This window comes from Hippocampus comes, unplaced genomic scaffold, assembly GCF_001891065.2.
Source record: "Hippocampus comes isolate QL1 unplaced genomic scaffold, H_comes_QL1_v1.1 scaffold36, whole genome shotgun sequence".
Taxonomy (NCBI): Eukaryota; Metazoa; Chordata; class Actinopteri; order Syngnathiformes; family Syngnathidae; genus Hippocampus; species Hippocampus comes.
Window position 1 is genome coordinate 175,711 of NW_017805695.1, and position 25,351 is coordinate 201,061.

Genomic DNA, 25,351 nt, shown 5'->3' on the forward strand with positions numbered 1-25,351 from the left:
AATACATTTTTTTTTACGGAATTTTCAGGACAGTCCACTTTCATCTCTGGTCAATGGATGCTACAGCTTCTTGTTGCTTTCAAACTTAGCTTGTAGCAGACGTGTGCACATTTCAGCATGATCTTTGATCCACTGGTGAAAAGGACACTTTGATTCGCTCCTCTTTCATCTATAACTGCTTCAAACAAGTGTATGCAGGAAAGTGGTTCCGATTGCATGATTGTCTGTGTAGTATGTGTTGTCTTGTATTGTCATTTTTTTTGTTGACTTTTATTTTAATGGTGGCGCAGGCACCCGCAGCGGCTCCTCTTGTTACATGTTGTCTTGAGAGGGAAGAAATTTCATCAATTTCATGTGCTGTAACATACAGCACATTTGACAACGTTGTACTTGACTTGACTAAACATACATAAAAAATAAAGGTAACAAAAATAATTATAGACAAAATAACATTTTACTGCTGCAAATAGAGTACAAAGGTGATGTATCCCTTTAATATTTAATTAGTCATATTTACTTGACCCGGTTGTTTGTTAATAAACAGTAGCCAACATCCATTGGATTGTCAGCTGCCACAATTAGTCAACAGAAACGTTGACGCGGATTCTGGCACAATGGCTGAAAGAAGATGGAAAGTCGCAGTGATGTTGAAGAGAATGAAGTTGAATCGTCCGTGTGTGGCGGTCTGTGTGGAAATGAATGAGTTGAAAACAATACGATCAGACAGATAAGTAGCAGTGAAAGCATTTATTCTGTGCATGCATGAACCTGATAACATTAATGCCTGAACACATTTTTCTTTGAGGCAGATGGATCATTTGTGGTTGTGGTCGGGACTGATTGTGGCGCCTAATCAGCTAATCAATAGTGGTTCACCAATCACAATTTTCTGGCCAATAACTGACCTGCCAATCCCGATTTTTTTTTTCTTTCCATAATGATCAGCATACACCTTCAAACGTCCAACCTTGATTTATTGAAAAATATTGAACAATGCAGTACATGTGAAATGATACAAATGTGATGTTTTGAGCCAGCCAAAGAGCCGCATGCGGCTCGCGAGCCGCCGGTTGGCCACCCCTGGCATAGATGCTAAACAATAGTGGGCCAAGTACTGATTCCTGCGGAATGCCAAATGAATTAACACGGTACGTCCTCTCTTGAGGGATAAGAACTAAACCTGGGAGATGCTGAGCCTTAAATACCAACACGTTTTGATGTGTTCTAATAGTATGTTATGATCGATGGTGTCAAAGAAAGTGCTGAAATCGAGTAATTATAGTATTGATGAGATGTCAGAGTCCATAGCTGGGAGAAGATCATAAGTCACTTTACCAAGGGCCGTTTCTGTAGAATGGTCAGCTTTAAACCCTAACTGAAGAAGTTCAAATCGATTGTTAGCAGCCATGTAATCAGTAAGCTATTGCACTACGACTTTTTCAATCACTGTCACAATTAACGGGAGATCGGAAACTGGCCTATAATTATGAAGAAGGTCTGGGTGGGGGTTTGCTTGCTTAAGAAGGGGTCGGATAACAGCAGTCTTAAATGATGCTGGTACACTGCCAGAGGAGAGTGATAAATTAATCATATTTAAGATGTAAGGTTCTAAAATCATATACAGATCTTTAATTAGGAAGTGGGTCAAGAACGCAAGTTGTCTACACCAGCATTAATCATTGTTATCATTATTTATTATTATTTATTCTTTTTGTAATTGATTTGGGCTCAAACAATGAATGCAGACCACGATTAAGGATCAGCGATCTGATATTAGTGTGGTGTCCAGTGTTAATGTTCCAGCCGGCTGAACAGAGCTGAGGAGCCATTTGAGGAATGTCCTGGTGACCTTACACACAAACAGAAGCCAAAAGGGCCACAGGGGGTGGGTGGCACCACAGGGTGTGAGATGACAGTATGGGCGCATGCACGTGCGCATGTGTGTGCCCATGCATAGCAGCATGCGAGTGAGAAGGGAGTGCAGTCTCGATGTGTTTATACACACAGAGAAAATTGTTTGCACTCTTTATTTAAAAACAAAAGCAAAAAGAGAGAAAAATGCTCTAGCCTCACCAGAGTAACTTGAAACTGATAAACGTAATAATATCGGTCAACAATTTGTTTTTAAGCAGAGATTTCAGTTAACCTTTGAACATTTTTTTTTTTTTTGCTTGATTTCGAATCGGCCAATCATCTATTATGATATCTCCGCCGCGATCAGAAATGACATGCACAAGCGGAAAACAAATAAAAGTTTTAAAAAATAGCATTCAAACCATTCAACCAAGGGCATTGGGAATTTTGAATATAAAATTATTTTGGTAATTATATCAATTTAATTGATGGATTATAAAAAATTAAGTTGTGTCGATGTGTGGCCAGCATCGATAGATACTGGACTACTAAGTATCGCTGTAGCTAGATCGCAGGGCAGACACATCAATACATCGATTAAATATCGTTAACTCCAAATGTGCATCATTTAAGATGTATTTAATAATTTGAGCTTTTATTTAGGGGAGTAATGATTAGATTGGTGTTTTCCAACCAATGGAGCCAAGGCATCTGTTTTGCATAAGAAAAAAATCATTGTAAAATATAGAACAAAAATATCACAAAAACGTACACGGCTGCTTACTGAAATAATTATCTTGTCTCAATCGAAACACAAATGTACAAACTCATTGTGAAAAAAATGAGCTTGTAAATTCGAACCCAAAGCATATATACAGTATTCACAGGGTGCCATGACTTACTCTACGAATGAATTGCAAGAGGTGGAAGACAGGTTGGATGTACATTTTGCCATCCAATTCAATAGCATTTATTTGTTGTTTTGTGTGTGTGTACAGTATGTATGTCCAAAGTATGTATGTACCTACGTATGTAGAAAGTATGTACAGTATATATGTATTCGAAACTGGCGGCTTAAAACAATGATATCGCTAATTTAGGATTTTTTTGAACAAACGTTTGAGGTACTCACTAGAATCAGATGGGCTCTGCAAACTTTGACGAGGACTTGCATCTGTCAGCGGCTGTTTGGGCCCTCTGCTTATAAGCAAACTGCTGCAGCATGCTCAGGTTTCAAGTGTGCCTTCTCTAGACTCTGTTTCAGCTCCTTCCATAGAACTTTAATGGGATTTGGATTGGGTCTCTTCAGCACAGGATGATGTTTGTTCTTTGCCATTCTTTAGTACTTTTTAGCTGTGTGTTTATCCTCTTGAAAGACCCATGACCCATGCCACGCTTTCTGATATCGCGCAGCTCTGCATCTCAGCCCAGTAGGCGTTGATAGTCTTGAGATTTCTGCATAGATGAGACACCCTGCTTGATACCCTGCCATTAAATACGAGAATAAAAGTCCCTGTAGTAATTTCAAAATACATATTGACAAGCCATAAAACTGTCTTGGTGGACAGACAAGACCAGATGCTTTTTGACATGTCACTACAGAGGCTTGGTCACGTCCTGGATCTGATTTGCTGCAACTGCATCGATGCCTGATTTTCACAAGTTAAATGTATGCTTTTTTTCTGCATTATTACTTTTGTCATGCCCAACTAATTTCAGGGACCCTTGTGGGTTTTTAATTCTTATATATCAGCAGTTTTAGCCATGTATGAATACGTATGCCATTTCATATTTGATTAAAAAGAGTTTTTTTCAAGGAAGAAAAGAAATAATGTGTGAGGGTTTGTCACATGCATTCATGCGTGCATGTTGTGTGTGTGTCTATCAGCTGGGGGTCAGTTGCAGCCTTTGGCCATTGTCTCCCTCTGTGACCAATAGAAAAGCATCATAACCCTTTCAGCTCAGACATATTTATAAAGCAGATAAAAGCACCTTTTACAAACTGGATACACGTTAGGCACAAAGCCCGGGGTCAAGCGCAACAAATTAACAACCCTCTTTCTGACGGAGGTGATTGGGTTTGTGGGAGAGGGGCGGGGGGAGGACGGCGGTGGGTGTGGGGTGTTGAGAGTAGTTTACCGCCCCTTGAGCCCATAGCCAAATACTTGCACATTCATTCAGTAGGGTTGTGGTCCTAGATTAGTCTGCCTTTCTTTATTTTTGGCTTTGTTGTCCTAGATTTTTACAAACACGTAATTATTTTGTTGAACACAGAGCAGGACATTTACATAAGTTAACAATGAGCAAGTAATGTTCCCACATGTATCAGTTGAAGTTTTAAAATGACTATTTGAACAACAACTCTGCCTTCGTTTACTGTGCAGGAGATGCAAATCTTTAGTGTGCTATTCTCTGGCTGTCGACTGCTACAGCTTCCCTTGGGTGGCAAATTTCTGATTTGACAGATCAAACAACTTTCACTTTTCCAATCAACCTTTTCGTTCATGCATCTATTTTTCATATACATGACACCAAAATCTTGGGCACATTTATTTATTCTATGACCACCCCTCACAGTCTTGAAGAAAGTGGTTGGACTGCACTTAGGAGAGAATTTTTGACTGGTCAGAAAGATTTTAAGTAATGATCGAGTTAAATTGAAGGTGGTTCTTTATGTGGGATTACTAACCTACACCATCTCAGACTTGGAGAAATGGATTTTTTTTTTCACATTGGTTTTTGTGCCAGCATATTTATGTGTGTCCAAGGCAGGTGTCTCAGTGTCACACTTAGGATTTAGTTTGTGTGACACTCTCCGAGACAATAATGCCAGCTGATGAGGTTACCCAAACGGCAGTGGAGCCTCAGCGTGTTGATAGTGATGTAAAGTGAAGTTAGCGGGTGAAGCACACATTCGGGCAGTAGAGGATATTCCATCAGAGACTGTGTGTGTTTAGGGTGGCCACCTGCCCTGCATCAAGCGAGAGAGGGCCTGACCTTAGCAGCTATAATATCAGTGCAAGCTCTGACCCTGATCGGGCCTGTTGGGTGCTTTAAAAGGGTGAGGGGGAAAAGGGACATGAAGGGGTGGTTACCAATTCTGTCCTTGTAAGGCAGGGGTGTTCCACCCTGTCTCCCCCAGAGCCATCACCCATTGAGGGGTGAGTAATGTGAGTAATAGAGAGTAATAGGATCCAGATAGTGATTGTGACCATAACCCTATTGTATCTTATGTCAGCGGGGTCAGAGGTCACCCACCAGGCATACTGGTCCCGGCCTCACCCGACCCATTTGGGCCCTAAATGAGTTTACCCAACACTAATTACCAGGGGCTTGCCAGTAGGCCATGTTGTCTAACGGACCTGACAGCTGCTGCTATGGTCCTCTCACCAACCAGTCCTTTATTGCCATACTTACTTATTCACTGTCAATCAGACACTAAGTCAAGATTGTTTGTCATTTTAGCATATGGGCATAAAGTGCCGGACCAACATTTACCATCAAACTGAAATCATGATAAAATTCATGCAATAGTTCCCAACAACTTGGATAAAGTGTACATTCTTCTGTTACTCTTAAGGGACAACCATATACACAGGCATTCTAGTTAGCAATCGTGACAACATCATTTCAAAACAAGACAGACATTTCGGACAGTTCTATGCGAAAACAACTTGCCAATGCTTTGGGGAGGCCCTTTATTCGTGTGTGTGTGTGTGTGTGTGTGTGTGTGTGTGTGTGTGTGTGTGTGTGTGTGTGTGTGTGTGTGTGTGTGTGTGTGTGTGTGTGTGTGTGTGTGTGTGTGTGTGTGTGTGTGTGTGTGTGTGTGTGTGTGTGTGTGTGTGTGTGTGTGTGTGTGTGTGTGTGTGTGTGTGTGTGTGTGTGTGTGTGTGTGTGTGTGTGTGTGTGTGTGTGTGTGTGTGTGTGTGTGTGTGTGTGTGTGTTACTATAATCAAGCTGTTAGAGCAGCAATTGTGGGGAACCTTATCCGATTAGTTTAAACTCAAAAACTAAATAAAATACTTGAAGGGGAATTACTTATTACACTTATTAGTATCTCAAAACACTATGATTTAGGCAGTTTTGATGCAATTAAAAAAATGGAAGAAAGCAATATGCAAGGATGGTTTGCTTATCCACTAGTGAAGCATTACATCTTCTCTGATTTGCTTTCATCTGGTTTGAGTTCATATTTCTTAAATTTTCCTGACCCTAAATATTAAATGTATTATGACATATGTGTTTAAACTTAAATCCACATTTTCCAAGTTAGCTAGCAAAGACTATCAAACACTGTTGATATTTAGAGGTATCATCTGGTCGGGATGGCCCATTTTTCATTCCAAAACTCTGTATTTTTTTGATGATTAAAAAATGATGTTAGCTTGCATTTTCAATTGCATCAGTTTGGGAGAAATCAATAAATATATAACTAATCACAAAACACTCCTCTCTAGTCAGCTATGTAGCTATACCCCTCTCCCTCTTCGCATGTCTTGGTGCGACTCAGTGGAGGAACTGGACACAATATGTCCTTTCAAAATCATTGTACTTACTGTAATTTCCAAAGATGATGATACATCAGCACACAAATTTATGTGGACATCTGTACTTATGCTCATTTCAAGCTCTGAAAATATCACAATTAACCTCTCCATGGCTCACTTGTAAGACATTGAGGAAATGAGCAAATTACATGCAGTTTCTCCCATGGCAAATTTACTGGTTTGTCCCCAACATGCATGGCGCGACACCGGGGGTAGTGGGTATTATAGCCCTGTATATTCATGGTTGCCAGCCAATCGCAGGGCACACCGAGACCAGCAACCATTCGCGCTCACATTCACACCATGGGACAATTTACAGTGGTCCATTAACCTGCCATGCATGTTTTTGGAATGTGGGAGGAAACCGGAGTACCCGGAGAAAACCCACACAGGCACGGGGAGAACACGCAAACTCCACAATCGAACCGGGTACATCTACACTGTGAGGTCGACGCGCTAACCACTGGACCACCGGGCCGCCCAAATTTATTTATGTCGCATTTCATCCCAGAAAAGTCTGAAAGGGCTTCACATGCCCACAGTTGACAATTATTAATGACATCCCCTCATCTTAACCTGAAGGAAAACCAACAACAAAAAAAACATGGGGAAAATGATGCCCGAAACAATTCATCCGGCTTATATATATATATATATATATATATATATACAGGTAGATATAAATATTTATTGGGGGGGTCGGGGGCAAGGTACACTTCCATTGGTAGCCATTCATGTTCACACCATGGCACTACCACGACCACGCTTCATGAGTTGGTACAGTATACGTTGGATTATGAGCATTCCTACTCCATTACTCCTCACATCACTTAGCTACAAGCTCATCCGCCCATGATGTCATATCAGACCTGTAAAGGTTTTTTTTTTTTTTTTTTTTTCCGGTGTTATTAGTGAGGATAAGCGATTCTGACAATGGATGGATGGATGTTTGGCTAAGTCTAATTATGCCTTCCTGTTTTTGAGGCTCACTAGTGGTTTACTTGTTTGGATGAACTTTCTGTATTCACTTTGGACTAATATTTTCTTGATTGTTGTCCTTATCACATGCAGTGCCTGGAGAGTGTTCTCGCAAAATGTTGTGAATGTTTTTTTTCCTTTGCCAGGAAAGAATTTCACAACAGTTGTTTTCTGTGATTTTCGGAGTTGTTTGGTGCTGCTGAGATCACCGAGTGTGTTCTTTGGCCAAATCTATTTTTGCTATCTCTCTGATGGGTTCATTTTGATTCTTCAGCCTAATGGTGGCGTGCTTCACTGATAGTGACACAGGGTTCTACATTAATAGTGGCCCCGGTCCACTACTTGACTGTACCGGGCCACCCATAGTTCACTGACACTCGCCCGACTGGGCCGTAACACATTCCTTTCATAAATACAATGAAATCAACATGTTCTTACCTTTTTAAAATATTTATTCTGAAATATTTGGGCTTTTATCCACTTAAATTGATGATGTTTTTGCATGTCAGATTTTTCCAAAAGCAATGGCTTGAACATAAGGCCCCCAAAATGTCAAATGTTAAATATTCACTTACATACTGCAACGAAAGCATACCACACAGAAGTAATATATTCCTAAAGTCTTAAAAAATATAGTATAAAGATGCTGATTATGAAATAATCATTGAAACTTATTGTACGATACGATATCATGAATATACAGGGCCAGTGCCTGTTCTTGCAAGGGCACCACCCAAAACATGCATTTCAATCTCATTCGGAGAGTTAATAGATTAGGCGTAGAAAAAAAAGTAGTGTGTTTCCGGTCACCCGACCGAGAATTTCTACGTCGAAAAAAAACTTTATGGTCGGCATTTTTTTCAAACAACAATCTACATTTTTGTTTAGAGGGTTTACATCGGTGCAAACTCTCGCGATATTCACGTTGAGCGCATGCGTCGTTTGCCCTGTCGTCTGTCAACAACATTGAAACATCGCGGCGGCCGCGATCTCCGACGACAGTTTAAACCGCGTTTTCTGTGTTACAGTCGCGTGCTCGCACCATAATGTTAAGAAAATAGCATCCATTGATGTATCGAAAAAATAAAGCGAACTATTTGATGAACACCACGGGCCGAGTAAAAACCGAGGGCGGAGGAGGACGGCGGAGGCAGCGACGCGCCCCGGCCCCCGAGTCCGGAGCGGGGAGAAAACTAAATAGGTGGCGGCGGCGCCGGCCGCCGAGCGGCGGGTTCAATGTCTTCTTGTTTTATGTTTTATGGTTATTTTGTTTACATTTTTGATTGGAAAAAAAGAGATTAAAAAAAAAAACTTTGTCCGACCTACTGACCCTATGCCGAAATTTCTTGTTACCGGAAACACACTATCTTTTTTGTTTGGCCTTATAATAATGAAGACCTTTTCCGATGGATATATAAATAATGATTTTTAAACAATTATTCATTTATTTCAAAATTTAGCATTGATTCAACTACCAACACTGAGTTTTAAATAAAACTTAAACGAACAACCAGAATATAAATTACTAAGAAGTACAAATATTTTTGTTTTGATTTAATTAGATTAAATACATTTGGTAAAACTTGTCTTTTTGTGTTTGTGTGTAGTTCCTTTGTAACAGGTACTGCTTGTTGTGAGAACTTGTCCCCTCTTCGCATCTGGGATGTTGAACGGTAAGTCAAGACTGCAGACAGCCAATGACAGGTAGACACCTCTAATCTAACACGCTACAGTACTCCCTTATTCCACTTCTTCATTTCAACAGTTTTTTGGGCACTGCCACACAAAATAATGCAGTCCCACCTTCCTGTGTGCAGTTTCAGAGATGAAAGTCCTCCGGATTTTCCCGGAATTCCGGGTTTTTCAAATTTTTATGAAAATTTCTCCGGAGAATTTAGGAAAATAAAATAAATAATGAAATTAATCCGGATATTAGTTGACAACATTGAACGAAGACGCGTTTGAGTTCGTTGTATTGCTTTCACGAGCGTAGCCATATTGAGGCACTAACACTAGTAACGGTAAAGAGATTTTTGTTTGTGTAATAACGACAGAAGACATGATGGCGTTTGACTAATGATTTAGTAGAACGAATGGCAACTTGCAACAACAGTAGCAAGCGTCATTTTGCCTCTTGGGTTATACCATCTCAACTAGAATGTGGGGGGATAGTCCCCAAACAATTTTCGTCTCTTTATAAACACACCTGCTAAACCCCAGTGGAACGAATAAAAGACGCCGTCAACAAGACAGTTGTTGTAAAAAAATATATTTGGCCAAAAAGGGAAAAACACAGATTGGCAGAAAATCGTGTCCGTCCGACTTCGAGTGTCGTCTCGGCTAACTTAGCTTAGCTGTTGTCGTGTGTGACGTCATTTGCGTCGACGCTGATTGGTTGAAATCAAAAGACGCGCTTGCGTACATGTTCGCGCTGAAGCACGCACAGCAGAGCGCAGCGGACTATCTACTGGTGAGGCTCGCTTAGCTTGAGTGGCGTCGCCACAACAGTAATACCCTCGCCTCGCATTCTCATGGCCTCGCCATATCTTGGAGATTTCGAAATTTCGGCCCGAACGGAAGCCACAAAGGGTACACGTGTGACTTCATAAATTCTGATATTTAAAGGTGTGTATAAGCTAACACCGCCACCTTGTGTATCCGTGATTTTTTGCAGAGCTGTATCTCATTTGGAAAGGGTGGTCCCCGAAAGTGATGAACAAAAAAGTGGTCCCCGTAAAGCATATAAACGCGTATGTGTGTGTGTGTGTGTGTGTGTGTGTGTGTGTCTTTATTTATTTATTTATTTGTACCGGAATTTTCAGAAAAGTCCACTTTCATCTCTGAGTTTGCATGTTCTCTCCGTGCCTGTGTGGGTTTTCTCTGGGTAGTCCGCTTTCCTCCCACATTCCAAAAACATGCATGGCAGGTTAATGGAACACTCTAAATTGTCCTGAGGTATGATTGTGGGTGGATGGTGTTTTGTCTATGTTTGCCCTGCGATTGGCTGGCAACCAGTTCGGCGTGAACCCCGCCTAAGACAGCTGGGTTCAGCACCAGCATGCCCACAACCCTCGTGAGGATAAGCGGATTAGAAAAAGAATGGATGGATAGAAAAACATTATTTTGTCTTTGAGATGTACTGTCATTGTTTCATGTGTATACAGTATGTGGATTTGTGTGATCAACAGATCACCGTTTCATCTTCCTTAGATGTTCATCCACTTTTTAAACTGATATGTTTTCATCGCACCCGTACACAAAAAAAAAAAATTGACAGATCTAGCTCAATTCCTTGTCAAGCCAAACACGAGCCCCTCAACTTTGAGTTACTAAATGTACGGTTGGCTACGGAGACTGACAGTATTTGATGGAAGTTTTTACATGCAAGAAGACTTTGGTTTCCATTCGATTCAGGCTGGATTTCTCTAGTGCATGTAAATTTGCCAACTGTGGAGCAAAGTAGAGCTCGGAGCTGTTTAAAATTAGGGAGTTGGAAAATTCCTGTCTGTGAAAGGCACGGCTTAAAATGTATCCATTCCTCACAAGGCCCCTGTAATTCCTAGCTTTACCTGGTCAGATTAAAACAAGACAACACAACTAACAATATGCTGCTTCCTGTTCCCAAGGGCTAGAAATATGAGAAGGAAGAAAGGACAAATCGGGAGCTGTGAGAGGATGTACACTAGGGTGGTCCACATTTTCATGGCAAAAAAAAAAGTTTGTCGGATTCGTCGGGCCGGGTCGGAATTCTTGTCGATACTATGGTACAAGGTTCTGTGCAAAATTTCATTCCGATCTGATGATATTTTCCCGTCCCGCAAAGCGGCCAAAGTTTCCACCATAACAACTGGTCTCAATAGGGTGAACATGTGTATTTTAACCGTGTATTTTGCCATGCGTGACACTGGCTGGGCTGAATGTTGCCCGAACGATCACCTCCTGACTAACTAACCATTCCATCGCTGCTCTCAGCAGCGGGAGACAAACTCAAACGCACGCCTAACACACAACGGTCACCGACTGGCGAGCTAATATCTTTCAATTGAAGTCGAGAATCGCCGGAATTCTTACTGGACGCTGAGCTGAGGACGCTTTTCGACATCGAAAAAAAAAAAAAAAAAGAGCACGAGGATCGGCAGTTCCTGCTGGGCCAGGAGAAGCGTTGCGTATTGCGTTAGTCGCGGCTGTGCCTGCGTTCAGCATGGCCGCTGCAACTGCAAGACGCTCACGCTCAGCCACCGAAGTGTGGCTTGTTGGGCAGCCCGAAGCTCACCACGGCTCGTCGGCGCGCTCGTCACCTACGGGTGGTGAACGACTTTGCGGAGAGGGGCGTCGCCCTCATCAGCGCGTTCTGCGGCGCCATTACGCGCGACGAGGAACAGCGACAGCACCTTCTGCAGGTCGTGGAGCGACACCGGGCATTGCACCCGTGCGCGAAGTAGGCATGGGATGGCACGCACGGCGGATTTCGTTTTTTTTGCGGTCTAACAGTGTCACTAGTGTTGATGGACATTATAGACAGATGGACAGATAGACAGATGGACCAGTTAACATGGACCAACAATCTCACCAGTGTTGAAGGATAACCACGGTTGCCTTTTTTGCAATACATGCGTTCCTGTCTTCCGTCTTTGAATTATTGCAAGTGCGAACTGAGCAAAACAAAATCCTTACTGTACGGGAGAAACCGTACTACCATTCAGCCCCGTAACATTCTTTCCATAGGGGAAACTTTGGTCGCTCTGCGGGACGGGATAAAATTATCCGATCGGAATAAAATTTTGCACACATCCTTGTGTCATAGTATCGACAAGATTTCCGACCCGGCCCGACGAATCCGACAAACTTTTCCAAAATGGACCACCCTAATGTACACACGTACAAAACTGTTGGTGCCCCTCATTTAATGAAAAAATAATAATACAAATGTATTAAAAATCAACCAGTAAGATCAGACATCAATTCTGAATTCATCTGTTGGGGCTCAACATTTTAGTTTGACAAGGGCAGGGTACTGTGGTTAATCATTATATATAATAATAGATACATTTTATTAAACTTTTTAACTTTAAACTTGTACCAACATAGAAGGTGTTAAACCAGTTTAATTTATTGATTTGACCAACACACCAGATTATGGGAAAGTCCAAGGATCTCAAATTAAAAAGTAAAGTTTTTATAACATAAGGCATTAACAATTTCAAAACCACTGTACAATAAGATTGCCTGTGTTAACAAAACGAGCGCATACTGTATATGAATATACACTTGTAATTTGGCAGGGAGTTACAGTACAATTGTGTTTGTATTTCAAGTCTTCGCTTAGATGTGTTTAACCTTGCACACCTAAATTCAGGACAGATAAAAACACTTGAGTTTGCAACAGTTTTCGTCAGGGTGTCACGAAAAACGCTTACGATCACCAATTCAGATCAGCAATTCAAGCAAATACAAGGGGCGCCATCAGAGCAGCACCCGTTTCATGAGAAAGGAGGCACCCTTTTTAGAATCCAATGGCTTGACTGCAAAATTCCCTGCATTCCTCAACCCTGAAAAGATTGGCTCCAATGTCTGAGCTGGATGCTGTGTAATACAATTTGCAGCAGCATTGTCCTTGTAGTGCAGATTTCTTCGACATTTAATAGGATTTGATTATGGCTCCTACCAGGACCCCTCTTGGCCACTCCAACAGGAAATATTGCATTCCTGATGTTTTGAGCTCAGATGTGCAGGGTAAATTGGGTGGACATGAAACAGGTTGGGAAGCTCCCCTCTGTTTGTTTTAGTGAGTAAAAACCTCAGCAGGGCCACTATTCTCTACTTGTCAGACAGCTTTTGACACCTGGACTTGTTTCTCCGTGCCTCCCCATGCTTCTCGAGCTCAGACTTAACATAGCCTCCAACCACTTGTCACAAAACACACACAGACAGTGCTTTTAATTAGCGGTCCTCACACTAGATAATGCCCTTAGCTTTTCCCATTTTTTTCCTTTGACAATTCATTAATGATTTCCCCTTTCACAAGCTGTGTGTGTGTGCGTGCGTGCGTGCGCGCGTGTGTGTGTGTGTGTGGCCCCGAATACCAACCTGGCTCCTGCAGAGAGACCAGACCGGCTTAAATCAGGACAGAGACCCTGTGTGTCCCACAGCTAGAAACCTCTCATGACAATCACAGGGTCTGTGACGGCCCCTACCTCCTGTTAGCTGACTTTACAAAGTAGCTTCCATTTTCTATTGCATCGTATTTCAAACTTCTAGTTAATTATTTTCAAATAGGCTACTTAATTTGTCTTACTTAAATTTAACTTAATTTGGAATTTCAAAATGGTACATTATATTCTTTGTAATTTAGGCCTACAGTGTCATCGTTTACACTAGTTTTCAGTTCAGAGTTGCTCACGTGCCTGTGGTAAGATCTCGGCCAGGGGTGGTGGGCAACTGGAAGCCCACAGCCTACACTCTGAGTGGCCCCTTGACCCCCTTAATTGACGCCCCCCCCCCACGGTGTGTGTGTAAATATAATCACACACACACACACATATATATATATATATATATATATATATATAAAATTTTCCATCCATTTTCTAGTCCACTTACCCTCACGAGGATCGCGGGCATGTTGAAGCCTATCCCAGCTGTCTGTCTTTGGGCAGTAGGTGTGGTATATCCTGAACCGGTTGCCCAGCCAATCACAAGGCACACATGGACGAACAACCATTCGCGTTCACAATCACACAAAGGGACAATTTAGAGTCTTCCATAACTTGCTATGCATGTTTTTGGAATGTGGGAGGAAACTAGAGTACACAGAGAAAACCCACACAGGCATTGGGAGAACTTGCAAACTCCACACAGGAAGCCCAGAGCCGGAATCGAACCCTGAACCGCTGCACTGAAGCGGATGTGCTAACAGACACACACACACACACACACACACACACACACAGAGTGAAAGAGAGAGTGAGAGACAGAGAGAGCGAGAGAGAGAAAGAGAGAGAGATTTCAACGTCAATTTTCCTCTTATTCTCACAAGGGTGGGCGTGCTGTAGCCTATTCACTTCTTGTGCCCTGTCCTGTCCGGACATACGAAACAAAATTAGTTCCTTATTATTTGCAGATGTCTATCCACTTTTGTTAGCAACCTGGTCTTACGTTTGCTCACTCAGTTCTGTTACAGTTCTAAAGAATTGTAAGTTAAGCAGTTCAGAAAACGCATGGATGTTTGAAGATTCATATCGTTTGAATACATTGTCACTCTGTATTTAGGTTGTAAGTTCTTGGATGACAAGGCATTATTTGTTTATGAATTAACATGTTCGTAACTTTTCCACTTTGTGATTCGTCTTTTGGGGGTGCTGTGCTAAACCGCTCGGTTTTAGTGTTAAGGAGAAAATGAGGGGTCACTACCCCACTCAAGCTCCAACTCAGCCAAATCAAGAGCTCCCCATCGGCTCAGACATTGCCCTGAGACCTGGGCAATGAGTAAGCTCTCATCCAATAAGGCGCCCTGCGGAGATGTTCGTAGTCCAATAAGGTGGCACCCTGGGGTAAAGCTGAGGGATTACCAGACAGACCCTCTGGCTTGAACTTCAGGGCGAGGAGGGGAGGTGACTTGCTGTACAGGGCTGCTTGGTCACCAAGGCTAGCAGACTCCTATAAATGGTTGCTATGGGGCAGGTATCAAATGTGTGAAAGTCACACACAGTCACGGTCACGAAGGGTATTAAGTAGCAACAAAGAGACAGTTATAATGCAATAATACGCACTGCTGAGTGCAGGTTATTCTTCAATAATCAAGAGACCTGCAGCAAGCTGGACAGAACTGTGATCACAAGAGCATGCATGGTACTACCCTAAGTTGGACAGTCACACACGCTCACACAGGTCACGCCGCATTAACCTAGAAAAACATAGTTTATGTATCACATTAGCAGTTACTTACGCCCACTGATTTGTACTCAAGTGTCCCGTCTGTGTTCACTGAGCTAAGCGTGACTTTTCGATGTTTTAGTTGCATTTAACGACATGACTAAAAAAATATTCTTGCAGTTACGACTGCTACTTCTGCTGCTTTTACAATGAGTATAAAATGTTAGAATAGATTATTTGTCTCCTTTCCGGAGCACAAGTAGAGGTTTGATGTAAGTATACTTCTCTCAACCAAGCATTTTCAATACTTGTTCCTCTGCATGAGGAGAAAAAGTATTGTCTGTTTGCTAACAGCGAGATAGAAAAACTACAGGGCCAATTACGATGAAACTTGAAGGCTGGTACATCCGCCAAGCAATAACCCCCAAAATTGACTCTCGTGACTTTAATTGTAACCCAGAATCTTTGCGAACCGAAGCAGTTTTTTTTCCAGTAAAAAGAATGGAATTGGAAAGAATCTCTTCCTTCCCCAGAACCAAGTCACTTTCACGTGTGGTTGGTGCAGACACCTCACAAGTAGCAAATGTAGCTACCCACCAAACGGGAGCCTCCCCTGCACCTTCAAAAGTAAAAGCTAAAGTATGTTTCTGTTTTCTCCCGATACACCTACTAGTAATAGCCGCATTCTATGTTTCTGTTCCAATTTTCCTGTATTCCCTAACATTTATTGTTGTAAATTCCAAAAGATTAGTTTAATCACTTCTGTTCGTGCAAAGTGCTGGGTTGGTTCCTTTTTTGCCCATGTGATGCCACATTTTTGCCAACCTGATGTTTTGGCTGGTACAAAAACACAAAACAAAATGCATGATTTCTTTTCTGAGATAATAGTGTCGTGTTAAGTGTGTGTAGGCAAATTGAGTTTACCTGAGGTTAACACGAATCCCAAATAAACTTTCACTACAATAGACTACATAGTTTCTAAATGAGATTAAGAAGACTGGCTGCAACAAACCCAGGGAGACAAACATTCTGGGGCAGGAACAAATTGTAATTTGCATACAAAGAAATAAAACTAACTTGTTTGTTTTTTATGCTCTCGTGATGTAAAAATCTTTATTATGTTAGATTAATACTGGATACCTTTTCAATTCATGTTTATTTTTCGTGTAGTTGAATAACCGTCATTGTGTTAGCAAAAAAATGTGACTTATGGGGGGGGGCAGGGAGGGTCCTACCTCATTATGCATTTTTGGGCTGGTGATCATCCGTAAAATACAGTACGTAATTGACATTAAAAAGTAATCACATGAGAATTTTAATGAACAAAATACCTTCATTAGCTACTCAAGCGGCAAGTAAAACTCATTCCAGCCGATGATGTCATTGTCAGAGTGCAAGCTGTTACAACAGGGGTTGGCTACCCAAAATCTTGAAAGAGTCATATTGGACCAAAAAAACAAAAAACAAATATGTCTGGAGCCGCCAAAAAAAAAAAAAAAAAAAAAGCCTTATATTAGCCCTACAACGAAGGCCACACATGCTGTATGTGTCTCTATTAGCTATATTAGCCTTCTATAAAAATTACTAAGTTGGCTACAAATACACAATGCGGCTTCATGTTTAAAAGGTTTTTTTTGGGGGGGAGGTTTGCCTCTGCAGCGCATCTTGTAGAACAGGGGTGCCCAACCTTTTTTGCCGGAAGGCCTACTTTTTGATCAACCAACCTCCCGCGATCGACCCGTTACCGCACACGCGCGCATACGCACACACTTACACACGCATGCCATAATGACCAGCAGCCATAACGGCCGCTAAGATGAACGAGGCATGGGATGCATTTTTGCGGCGTGTTAACTATCATAGCACCGTTTAAAAATGCTTCTCTCGGCCCTCCAGATTCCCATTCTTTGCCAGTACCCTCGGTGAATTGTACATGCATCCCTCCCTGCTAATAGAAACGTGTATCGCATGCTATGACGAAAATCCTTGTTGACAGAAATGTTGAAATTTAATATTTATTATAAACATTTTTACAGCATTAGAAAATGTGAGGAATGTCTGTGTAATGTTTGTCCTCCTACAGAAACCACATTAAAACAAAAATTATATTTCTCTCCGCCATCTTTTTCCATTTTCAAACATTTTTGAAAAAACGCCAGGGAGCCACTAGGGTGGCGGTAAAGAGTCGCATGTGGCTCCAGAGCCGCGGGTTAGAATGACTACTATGGCAGGTCTAGTAGTTTTAGCAGAAGTTTTAATACTGTCTTTTGTATTTATTTATTTATTTTACAATTCTGTTGAACCACAATTCAGAAGCATTCGTCTGACATTCATTGGTTCATTTTCATTACATTTTTCCCCCATTATTTTCAGATTCAAGTAAATTCAGAGACCGCTGTTTATTATTGTTTCATTTACAGAGGGATACCAACCACTTTGTCCACATGTAAATTGCAACAAGTTGTACGTTTGCAGCTCCAAGGGTGTACTTGGGGCGCACTCCTTATTCAGTCCTCCTGCCCATAGCCAGAAAATTGGGTGGGAATTGAACCAGGTCACAACCAGATGTTTAACTCTCAATTTGTAATCCTTTCCTTGCCTTCAGGTTGGAGTGTGTCTGCAGTCTGGGTTCAGACTTCCGCCGAGGGGCTGGTGTGTTAGATATGGTGTTTGAGACACCTTTTCACCTCTTCACCTGTGGCTATGACACATTTATTCGACTCTGGGACCTTCGCCTAAGTCCACAGTGAGTGCAGATCTGTCCTCTTTGCCAAATCAAAGTATTGCTGCACTATATTTATTACCTATTGGGAAAAATGTCTTCGTTATTTAAAGGAGGCATATTATGCTTATTTGCATGATTCCACGCAGTTCCCGTGTGTCTTGAAAAAACATGTCTGTAACATGCTCTTGTCAAAATACCCCATGGATCCATTTGACTAACTTTATTTATACAGCATATTTTTGCGCTGGTGGAATTGGCTTGTTTTTGGGGACCTCTATATCAAGCAGTGAGCCTTAACCTCATCCCTGCCCGGATAACTCTTTGCCGTTGGCAAGCCTGTCTTTCGTTAGATTGATAACAAGATGAGACGATCTTTCCAGTGCATTCATGACAGCATTTGGCTGTCTTCTTCTGCCTCACCAGGCAGTGAGTGTTTACGGTGCCCAGGAAAAATTTTGTGGTGTATGGGCACATCCGCAAACACAGCCAAATCCAAGCCCAGCCTCGCCCCACTAATGCTGGTAACACTCTTAGCCAATGCTGATCTCTGTTAACAATATAGCTCTTGCTGACCTTTTGGCTTCAGCATGATCGTTCTCCGGCTGATGAAAGTGGTTCTTTTGCTCGGGATCTTTGGCCAGCGTCATTGCCAAGTAATTGACTAAGAACTTACCAGGTGTGGTTTTTATGTACTTAATTTCACATTTAATGTGTGGGAAGGAACTCTTTAGACCTAATTGTTTTTACTGTATAGAAACATCAAAGTGTAAATTTGCCATAGGATGTCCCCTTTAATCAATCTGTCCTATGCGTTACCACCAAAAACACCACCACGCCACCTATTGCATGATTTTTGGAGAAAGTATTTGTTTTCTCTTTTGACAAATGACATTAACATACACTATATAGACAAGAATATCCCCCTACATTTGATAATCAATTTGTTAAGCTATGCCTTTTACTTCCCCCAAAAGATTCATTTTTCATCAGAGCAAGTTCTTTTGGTTATTGTATGCTTCCAAATTAGTGTCAACAGTTTGGGGAAGGCTGTGGTGGCCCAGCACACAAAGCAAGGACCATAAATGCATGCTTTTGTCATTTTGCTTTGGAAGAACTAGCACAGAAAACTGGAACCAAAACAAAAAGGGTGAGCTAGAAAGCCCTCTCTCAGGTCCACAACATCAAGGGGACCTCTGACTTCACGTCTTTTTTTTTTTTCTTTTTAATAAATATATGAATAATCACCCCCCCCCTTTCTTACCAGAATCATAGCTGCAGTGCCAAGCATATACTTACTTCCAGGACCCAAAAGCACAAATTCAAAGGTTTAAAAAAAAAAAAAAAAGGAAATAGATTTATTGAGTCGTCAACCAGTGTATAAAAGTTTCGGGGGGGGGGGCGGAAAAACTGGAAAAAAATACAAGAAAAGTAACGACAAAGAATCTCAGCGAAGACAATCAACAAAAGTAGCAACAAACGATGACAGATGAGAAACAGGAGGGGAAAAACTAATTTCTATAGCATGAAACAAGGTCAAGCTCACAAACGTGGGCTGGTTCAAGACATTGCAGCGTACAAGACGACCTGACAAAGGACAGGCGTAGATGCAGACTATTTATACATTTATACATAGGGAATAGGCCACAGGTAGAGACAGTCACCAAAATACGGAGGAAATACGAAAGCAGGAATTAAAGCTTCTGAAACAAGTGTAAACAATTACCCTTAATAAAACATGACAACATGAAAGACCGAACATGACATGAAAGACTGAAATAAGGGGACTTAACATAAACAAGACAGGACAAATAATAATGCCAGTTTTGTTGAAATAGTGTGATTTGCTTTATAAAGTTGTGATTAAAATATTTTATATTTGCAGTAACCCACCCACTAATATAAGCCATCAAATTGTGTAAATTAATTGGGACGAGTGACATCCACTTGGGATGGTAGCGTTTTTTTTTTTTTTTGATAGATTTTGGGGTGGTGGGATCCAGTCAAGTAAAATTAATATGACCTGATTGGCAAATCACTCGGGATTCACAAAAGGATAGGGCTGGGGTGAAAGTTTCAAGAGGGGGTCCCTCTTTAGATATCAATAGTTAATAGAGTCCATCTTAACCACCATCAAGAGGCTCCCAGGGTCAGCTTGAAAGATAAGGCTGTCTGTCAAACATGAAAAAGAAAAAAAAAATATATATATATACACACACACACACACACACACACACACACACACATAGATAGATAGATGGATAGATATAGATATATAGATATAGATATGCACACACACTAACCCAATTCCAATGAAATTGGGGCAAATAAAAACAAAATACAATCATGTTCAAATCATGTTGATTGAATAATCTACAAAGACAATATACTGTATGTAATGTTGAAACTGATAAACGTGAATGTTTTAGCAAACAATATTTACCAGCTTTTTTTTTTTTTGGAATGTGTTGCAGCAATAAAAATCTGTTATTCGCTAAAATCAATAAATTCAACAGTTGGTTTTATTTGTTTAACACGTCTCATTTTCATTGGAATTGGGTTTGCATACATGCGCGCGTACGTGTGTGTGTGTGTGTGTGTGTGTGTGTGTGTGTGTGTGTGTGTGTGTGTGTGTGTGTGTGTGTGTGTGTTTCGGGTGAGTGGGTGTGAGAGAGAGAGAGTGAGAGAGAGTGAGCGAGCGAGAGGAAGGGATGGGGTGATGTTTATGTGTGCCCATGTGTATGATGTGGCTCTTTGCAGTAACCCAGTAAAAAAAAATTGGCTCTTCGTCTCTGACTGGTTGGCCACCCCCTGCTTTAGGTTTGTGAGGTAATTGGAATCAGAAGTCAGCAACCTGGAGTCCAATCAATGTGAAAAGACTGAAGGTGTTGGGTAAAGCTACCCTGCCCTATAAAAAACATACCAGTTTGGCGTTTGCTATTCTCAAGACGAATTGTCTGATGTGAACCAAGCCTCGCACAAAAGAACTCTCAGAAGACCGATAATTCAGGATTGTTGACATGCATAAAGCTGGGAAGGGTTACAAAAGTATCTCTCAAAGCCTTTATGTCCATCAGTCCATGGTGAGACAAATTGTCTACCAATGGAAAATGTTCAGCACTGTTCCTACTTTAATTAGGAATGGCCGTCCTGTAAAGATGACTGCAAGAGCACAGTGCAGAATGCTCAGAGAGGTGAAGAAGAATCCTAGAGTGTCAGCTCAAGCGAAAATCTCTGGCGCATGCCAACATCTCTGTGGACGAATCTCCAATATGCAAAACACTGAACAAGAATGGAGTTCATGGGAGGACACCACAGAGGAAGCCACTGCTGTCTAAAAAAACCCACTGCTGCATGTTTGAAGTTTGCAAAAGATCACTTCGATGTTCCACAGCACTCCTGGCAATATATTCTTTGGACAGATGAAACCAAAGTTGAGTTGTTTGGAACGGACACACAACACTATGTGCGGAGAAAAAAAGGAACAGCAAGCACACCAACATCAAAACCTCATCCCAACGGTGAATTATGGTAGAGGGGGCATCATGGTTTGGGGCTGGGCCGCTTGCTCAGGGCCTGGACAGATTGTTACCATCGAAGGAAAAATGAATTCCCAAGTTTACCAAGACATTTTACTGACGAACTTAAGGCCATGTGTCCACCAATTGAAGCTCAACAGAAGATGGGTGTTGCAACAGGACAGTGACCCATTTACCTGGTACTCCTGATCACAGAGGAGTACCAGGTAAATCAACAACAGCACAGCTTCAACAGAAGAAAATACGCCTTCTGGAGTGACCCAGTCAGAATCCTGACCTCAACCCAATAGAGATGCTGTGGCATGACCTCTAGAGAGCGATTCACACCAGACATCCTAAGAACATTGCTGAATGGAAACAGTTCTTTCAAGAGGAATGGTCCAAAATTCCTCCTGACCGTCGTTGGTTGAGGTTATTGGTGCCAAAGGGGGGTCAACCAGTTATTAAATCAAAGAGTTCACTTACTTTTTCCACCATGCACGGTGAATGTTTACATGGTGTGTTGAATAAAAATACATGACAACATTATTTGTGTATTAGTTCAAGCAGACTATTTGTCTATTGTTGTGATTTAGATGAAGATCAGAAAACATTTTATGACCAGGTTATGCAGAATTCCAGGTAATTCCAAACCATTCACATACTTTTTCTTGTGTGTGTGTGTGTGTGTGTGTGTGTGTGTGTGTGTGTGTGTGTGTGTGTGTGTGTGGCACATGCAAGTCGCAAATTTTCTCCAAAATGGACGGGACGCCTCAAAATGTGGGGTGCCTTATGTGTGCAGGTTTAAAATCTGTGAATGTTGTGTGACTTTGATGAGCGTTCCACTTGTGATGAGCGCTCCACTTGACTGTCTGATCTTGTACGGACACGCTGCTTATATAGAGGAAAGGCGGACGTGACTGAGGACAGCATGCGGAAGTTAAAGGGGGAAGGGCATGCATGAAACCTATAACCATATTTGGAAATGAATAGCAATGGCATTTCAATGCTTGGAACTGTTTTGTAAATTAGCAATGCAATGAATTATTCATTGGCCCAGAAAGTGTATTGATTGATGTCTAAATTCAACCACACAATATTTCCAGGTGCCACATCTTATACAACTGTCCACTGTGATTTATCACGCAGTGTGTCCTTTTGTGTGTGCTTGCCAGCCCCTGGTCTTTCTTAATCTCTTATTGATGAGGCTGCACTAATGGAAGATCAATGCCTATTGATAGACAACTTGCCCCTAAAATGTTTTCCTTCTCACCACAGTCCAACCCTGCTTATGTTTACAGAAGATCGTATCTTGAGATTGTTGTCACTGTGTTACTAGCACAACTCTAAAACAGTTTGAAGGAGGCATCCAATGAAAAATTGTTCTTTAAAATGGCGTCTGTACAAATAGTTAGGTCTTGTGTTTGTAAGCAAGCTGGGCTAAACTCCTCCTCTTAGCTCGGCTGGCTGAAAGGGCGCTTTTTCAAGCAATGGCTGAACTACACAGAAACATCATGTGTAAGCTTAAATGTAACAAATGACGCAGTATTGTTGGATGCACAGATAAGTGTTACGACAACATTGCACAAGGAAATCTATTTGCTTGAGTTGATAAATCACATTTATAGTCGCTTAGAAAGTTATGGGGCCATAAAACCTACGAAGTTACAAGTGGTTTCGTGAATTCTCATTCGCAAATGACCATGTTAAAAGCAGGTGAATGCCCTTCGAGATGTACATGATCAGGGATTAATGGACATCATGGAGGCAACCATCCTCCCCTGCGTGCTAGTTCACACGTCCACCTCGTCCAGAAATCCCTGATAATTGGACACTTCGTCGGGCATTAATGGACGTATACGCATCCAATCTTGTATAACTCATAATGGGCACAAAGATTCAGAATGCTGCCCATCTATTTACTCAAATGTCATAAATTATTTAAATTTTTTACTGCAATGTCTGGAAATCATCCAACAAACATGCACAGTAGGTTCATTGATCACTCTAAATCAGAGGTGGGCAAACTTTTTGGCTCGGGGGCCACATTGATTTCTGAAATTTGACATCATCCGAACAAAAGCATTAAAGCATTAACATGCTTTTTTAATGAGAACAGTGAAACAACTCTAATATACTGTATGTCCTGTATGATATGTGTGAAAACACAGGCAAAAAAGTGCAACAATATACCTGTATTACCCAAAAACTGCAACATACGGTACAGATATATAAAAAAATACAAAATAAAAAATATATAAAATATCACAAAGTTAGGACGATTTGCTTAAAAATGAGACGAGTGAGAGACCTGGTGTCTTTTCTTTCCACTCACTGACTGTCTCTAACTTTACCTCCCCTCGATCACCACACATGACAGCGTTGCTCAGCTGACGTCGTGCAACGAACTTTTGAAGCCAGCCACGGGACGCTTTGAAGTCTTCGATGCTCAAAGTTAGCGTGATGGAACTCGCCTCCTCTCTTATTAGCAGTCCAGTTTGCGGAAAGTTTTCAACACGATAACAGTCAAACCATTCCAGGAAACGTTAATTTACTAGAGCCGTGAGCAATTCACTCTGAGCATGGAAATTGCCAGAATCAGACTGAGCAAGAATCCCTTCCTTGTTTTTCATAGTCTCGTAGATTTGAGTCTTTCCGACTCCAAGCATCTCCTGAATGTTTCATACAGTTAAACCTCGGTTTTCGACCATAATCCGTTCCAGAAGGCTGTTCGAAAAACGAATTGTTCGAAAAACCATGTTTCCCATTAGAATCAATGTAAAAAATTTTAATCCGTTCCAAGTCTAGAAAACAACTTTTTTAAAAGCATTTTTTTCGACTATTTTACACCATGAACTGTATACACGTGTAATAAGAGAGCAGGTAACAACAAACTACAAAAATAAACATTTTGTATGTTTTATTTTTACCAATTTTAACAGACAGTCATTCATTCATTCATTCATTCATTTTCCGAACCGCTTGATCCTCACTAGGGTCGCGGGGGGTGCTGGAGCCTATCCCAGCAGTCTTCGGGCAGTAGGCGGGGGACACCCTGAATTGGTTGCCAGCCAATCGCAGGGCACACAGAGACGAACAACCATCCACGCCCACATTCACACCTAGGGACAATTTAGAGTGTCCAATCAGCCTACCATGCATGTTTTTGGAACGTGGGAGGAAACCGGAGTACCCGGAGAAAACCCACGCAGGCCCGGGGAGAACATGCAAACTCCACACAGGGAGGCCGGAGCTGGATTCGAACCCGGCACCTCTGCACTGTGAAGTCGACGTGCTAACCACTGGACTACCGGGCCGCCCTTAACATAAACATTGTAACATAAAAATTTAACATCTCTCTTTCTCTCTCTCTCTCTCTCTCTCTCTCTCTCTCTCTGTCTCTCATCGTGACAATTGTAGATTGCATTCTTTTACACCTTGAACTTATAAACCCTAAAGCAGTGGTCCTCAACTAGAAATGCTGTAGGTCCACTTTTTTTTTTTTTAAATAAGACCAAGGTCCGGTCCCATGCAGGGCGGTCATGGGGTGCAGGGCTATATGCCCATTTAGTATGGTCAAGCCAAGCTTATACAAATCAACTCTCCTCACAACCAACCAATAATGGGGTGCATGAAAATAACAATTTTTCACTTTGCCAGTACACAGCAAATAATGAGGTAATGTGTTGAGGCACAGGAACTCTTTTATTTTGTTAAGTCCTGCCTGCTTAATAATAGAAATAGCCCTTTTAGGGAAATAAGACATTTTTACTTTAACTTTGTGAAACAGTAGTTGTCTTTTTTTCCCTTAATTTAACAAAAACAAAACAAAATACTCATTTTACCAAAATAAATACTAA

At 41.4% G+C, this 25,351-nt stretch overlaps 1 protein-coding gene across 3 annotated transcripts in view; it reads left to right on the top strand.

Annotated features, from left to right (window-relative positions):
• Window positions 1-25,351, top strand: part of fbxw4 (F-box and WD repeat domain containing 4) — a 74,195-nt gene that overhangs the window by 42,054 nt on the left and 6,790 nt on the right. For 2 of the 3 annotated variants that reach the window (XM_019882198.1, XM_019882200.1), the window contains 2 exons: window positions 8,987-9,052; window positions 17,857-17,997. In XM_019882198.1, the coding sequence (XP_019737757.1) occupies window positions 8,987-9,052; window positions 17,857-17,997 (207 nt within the window). The remainder of the gene's footprint in view (window positions 1-8,986; window positions 9,053-17,856; window positions 17,998-25,351) is intronic. The other variant, XM_019882199.1, reaches the window with a different exon arrangement.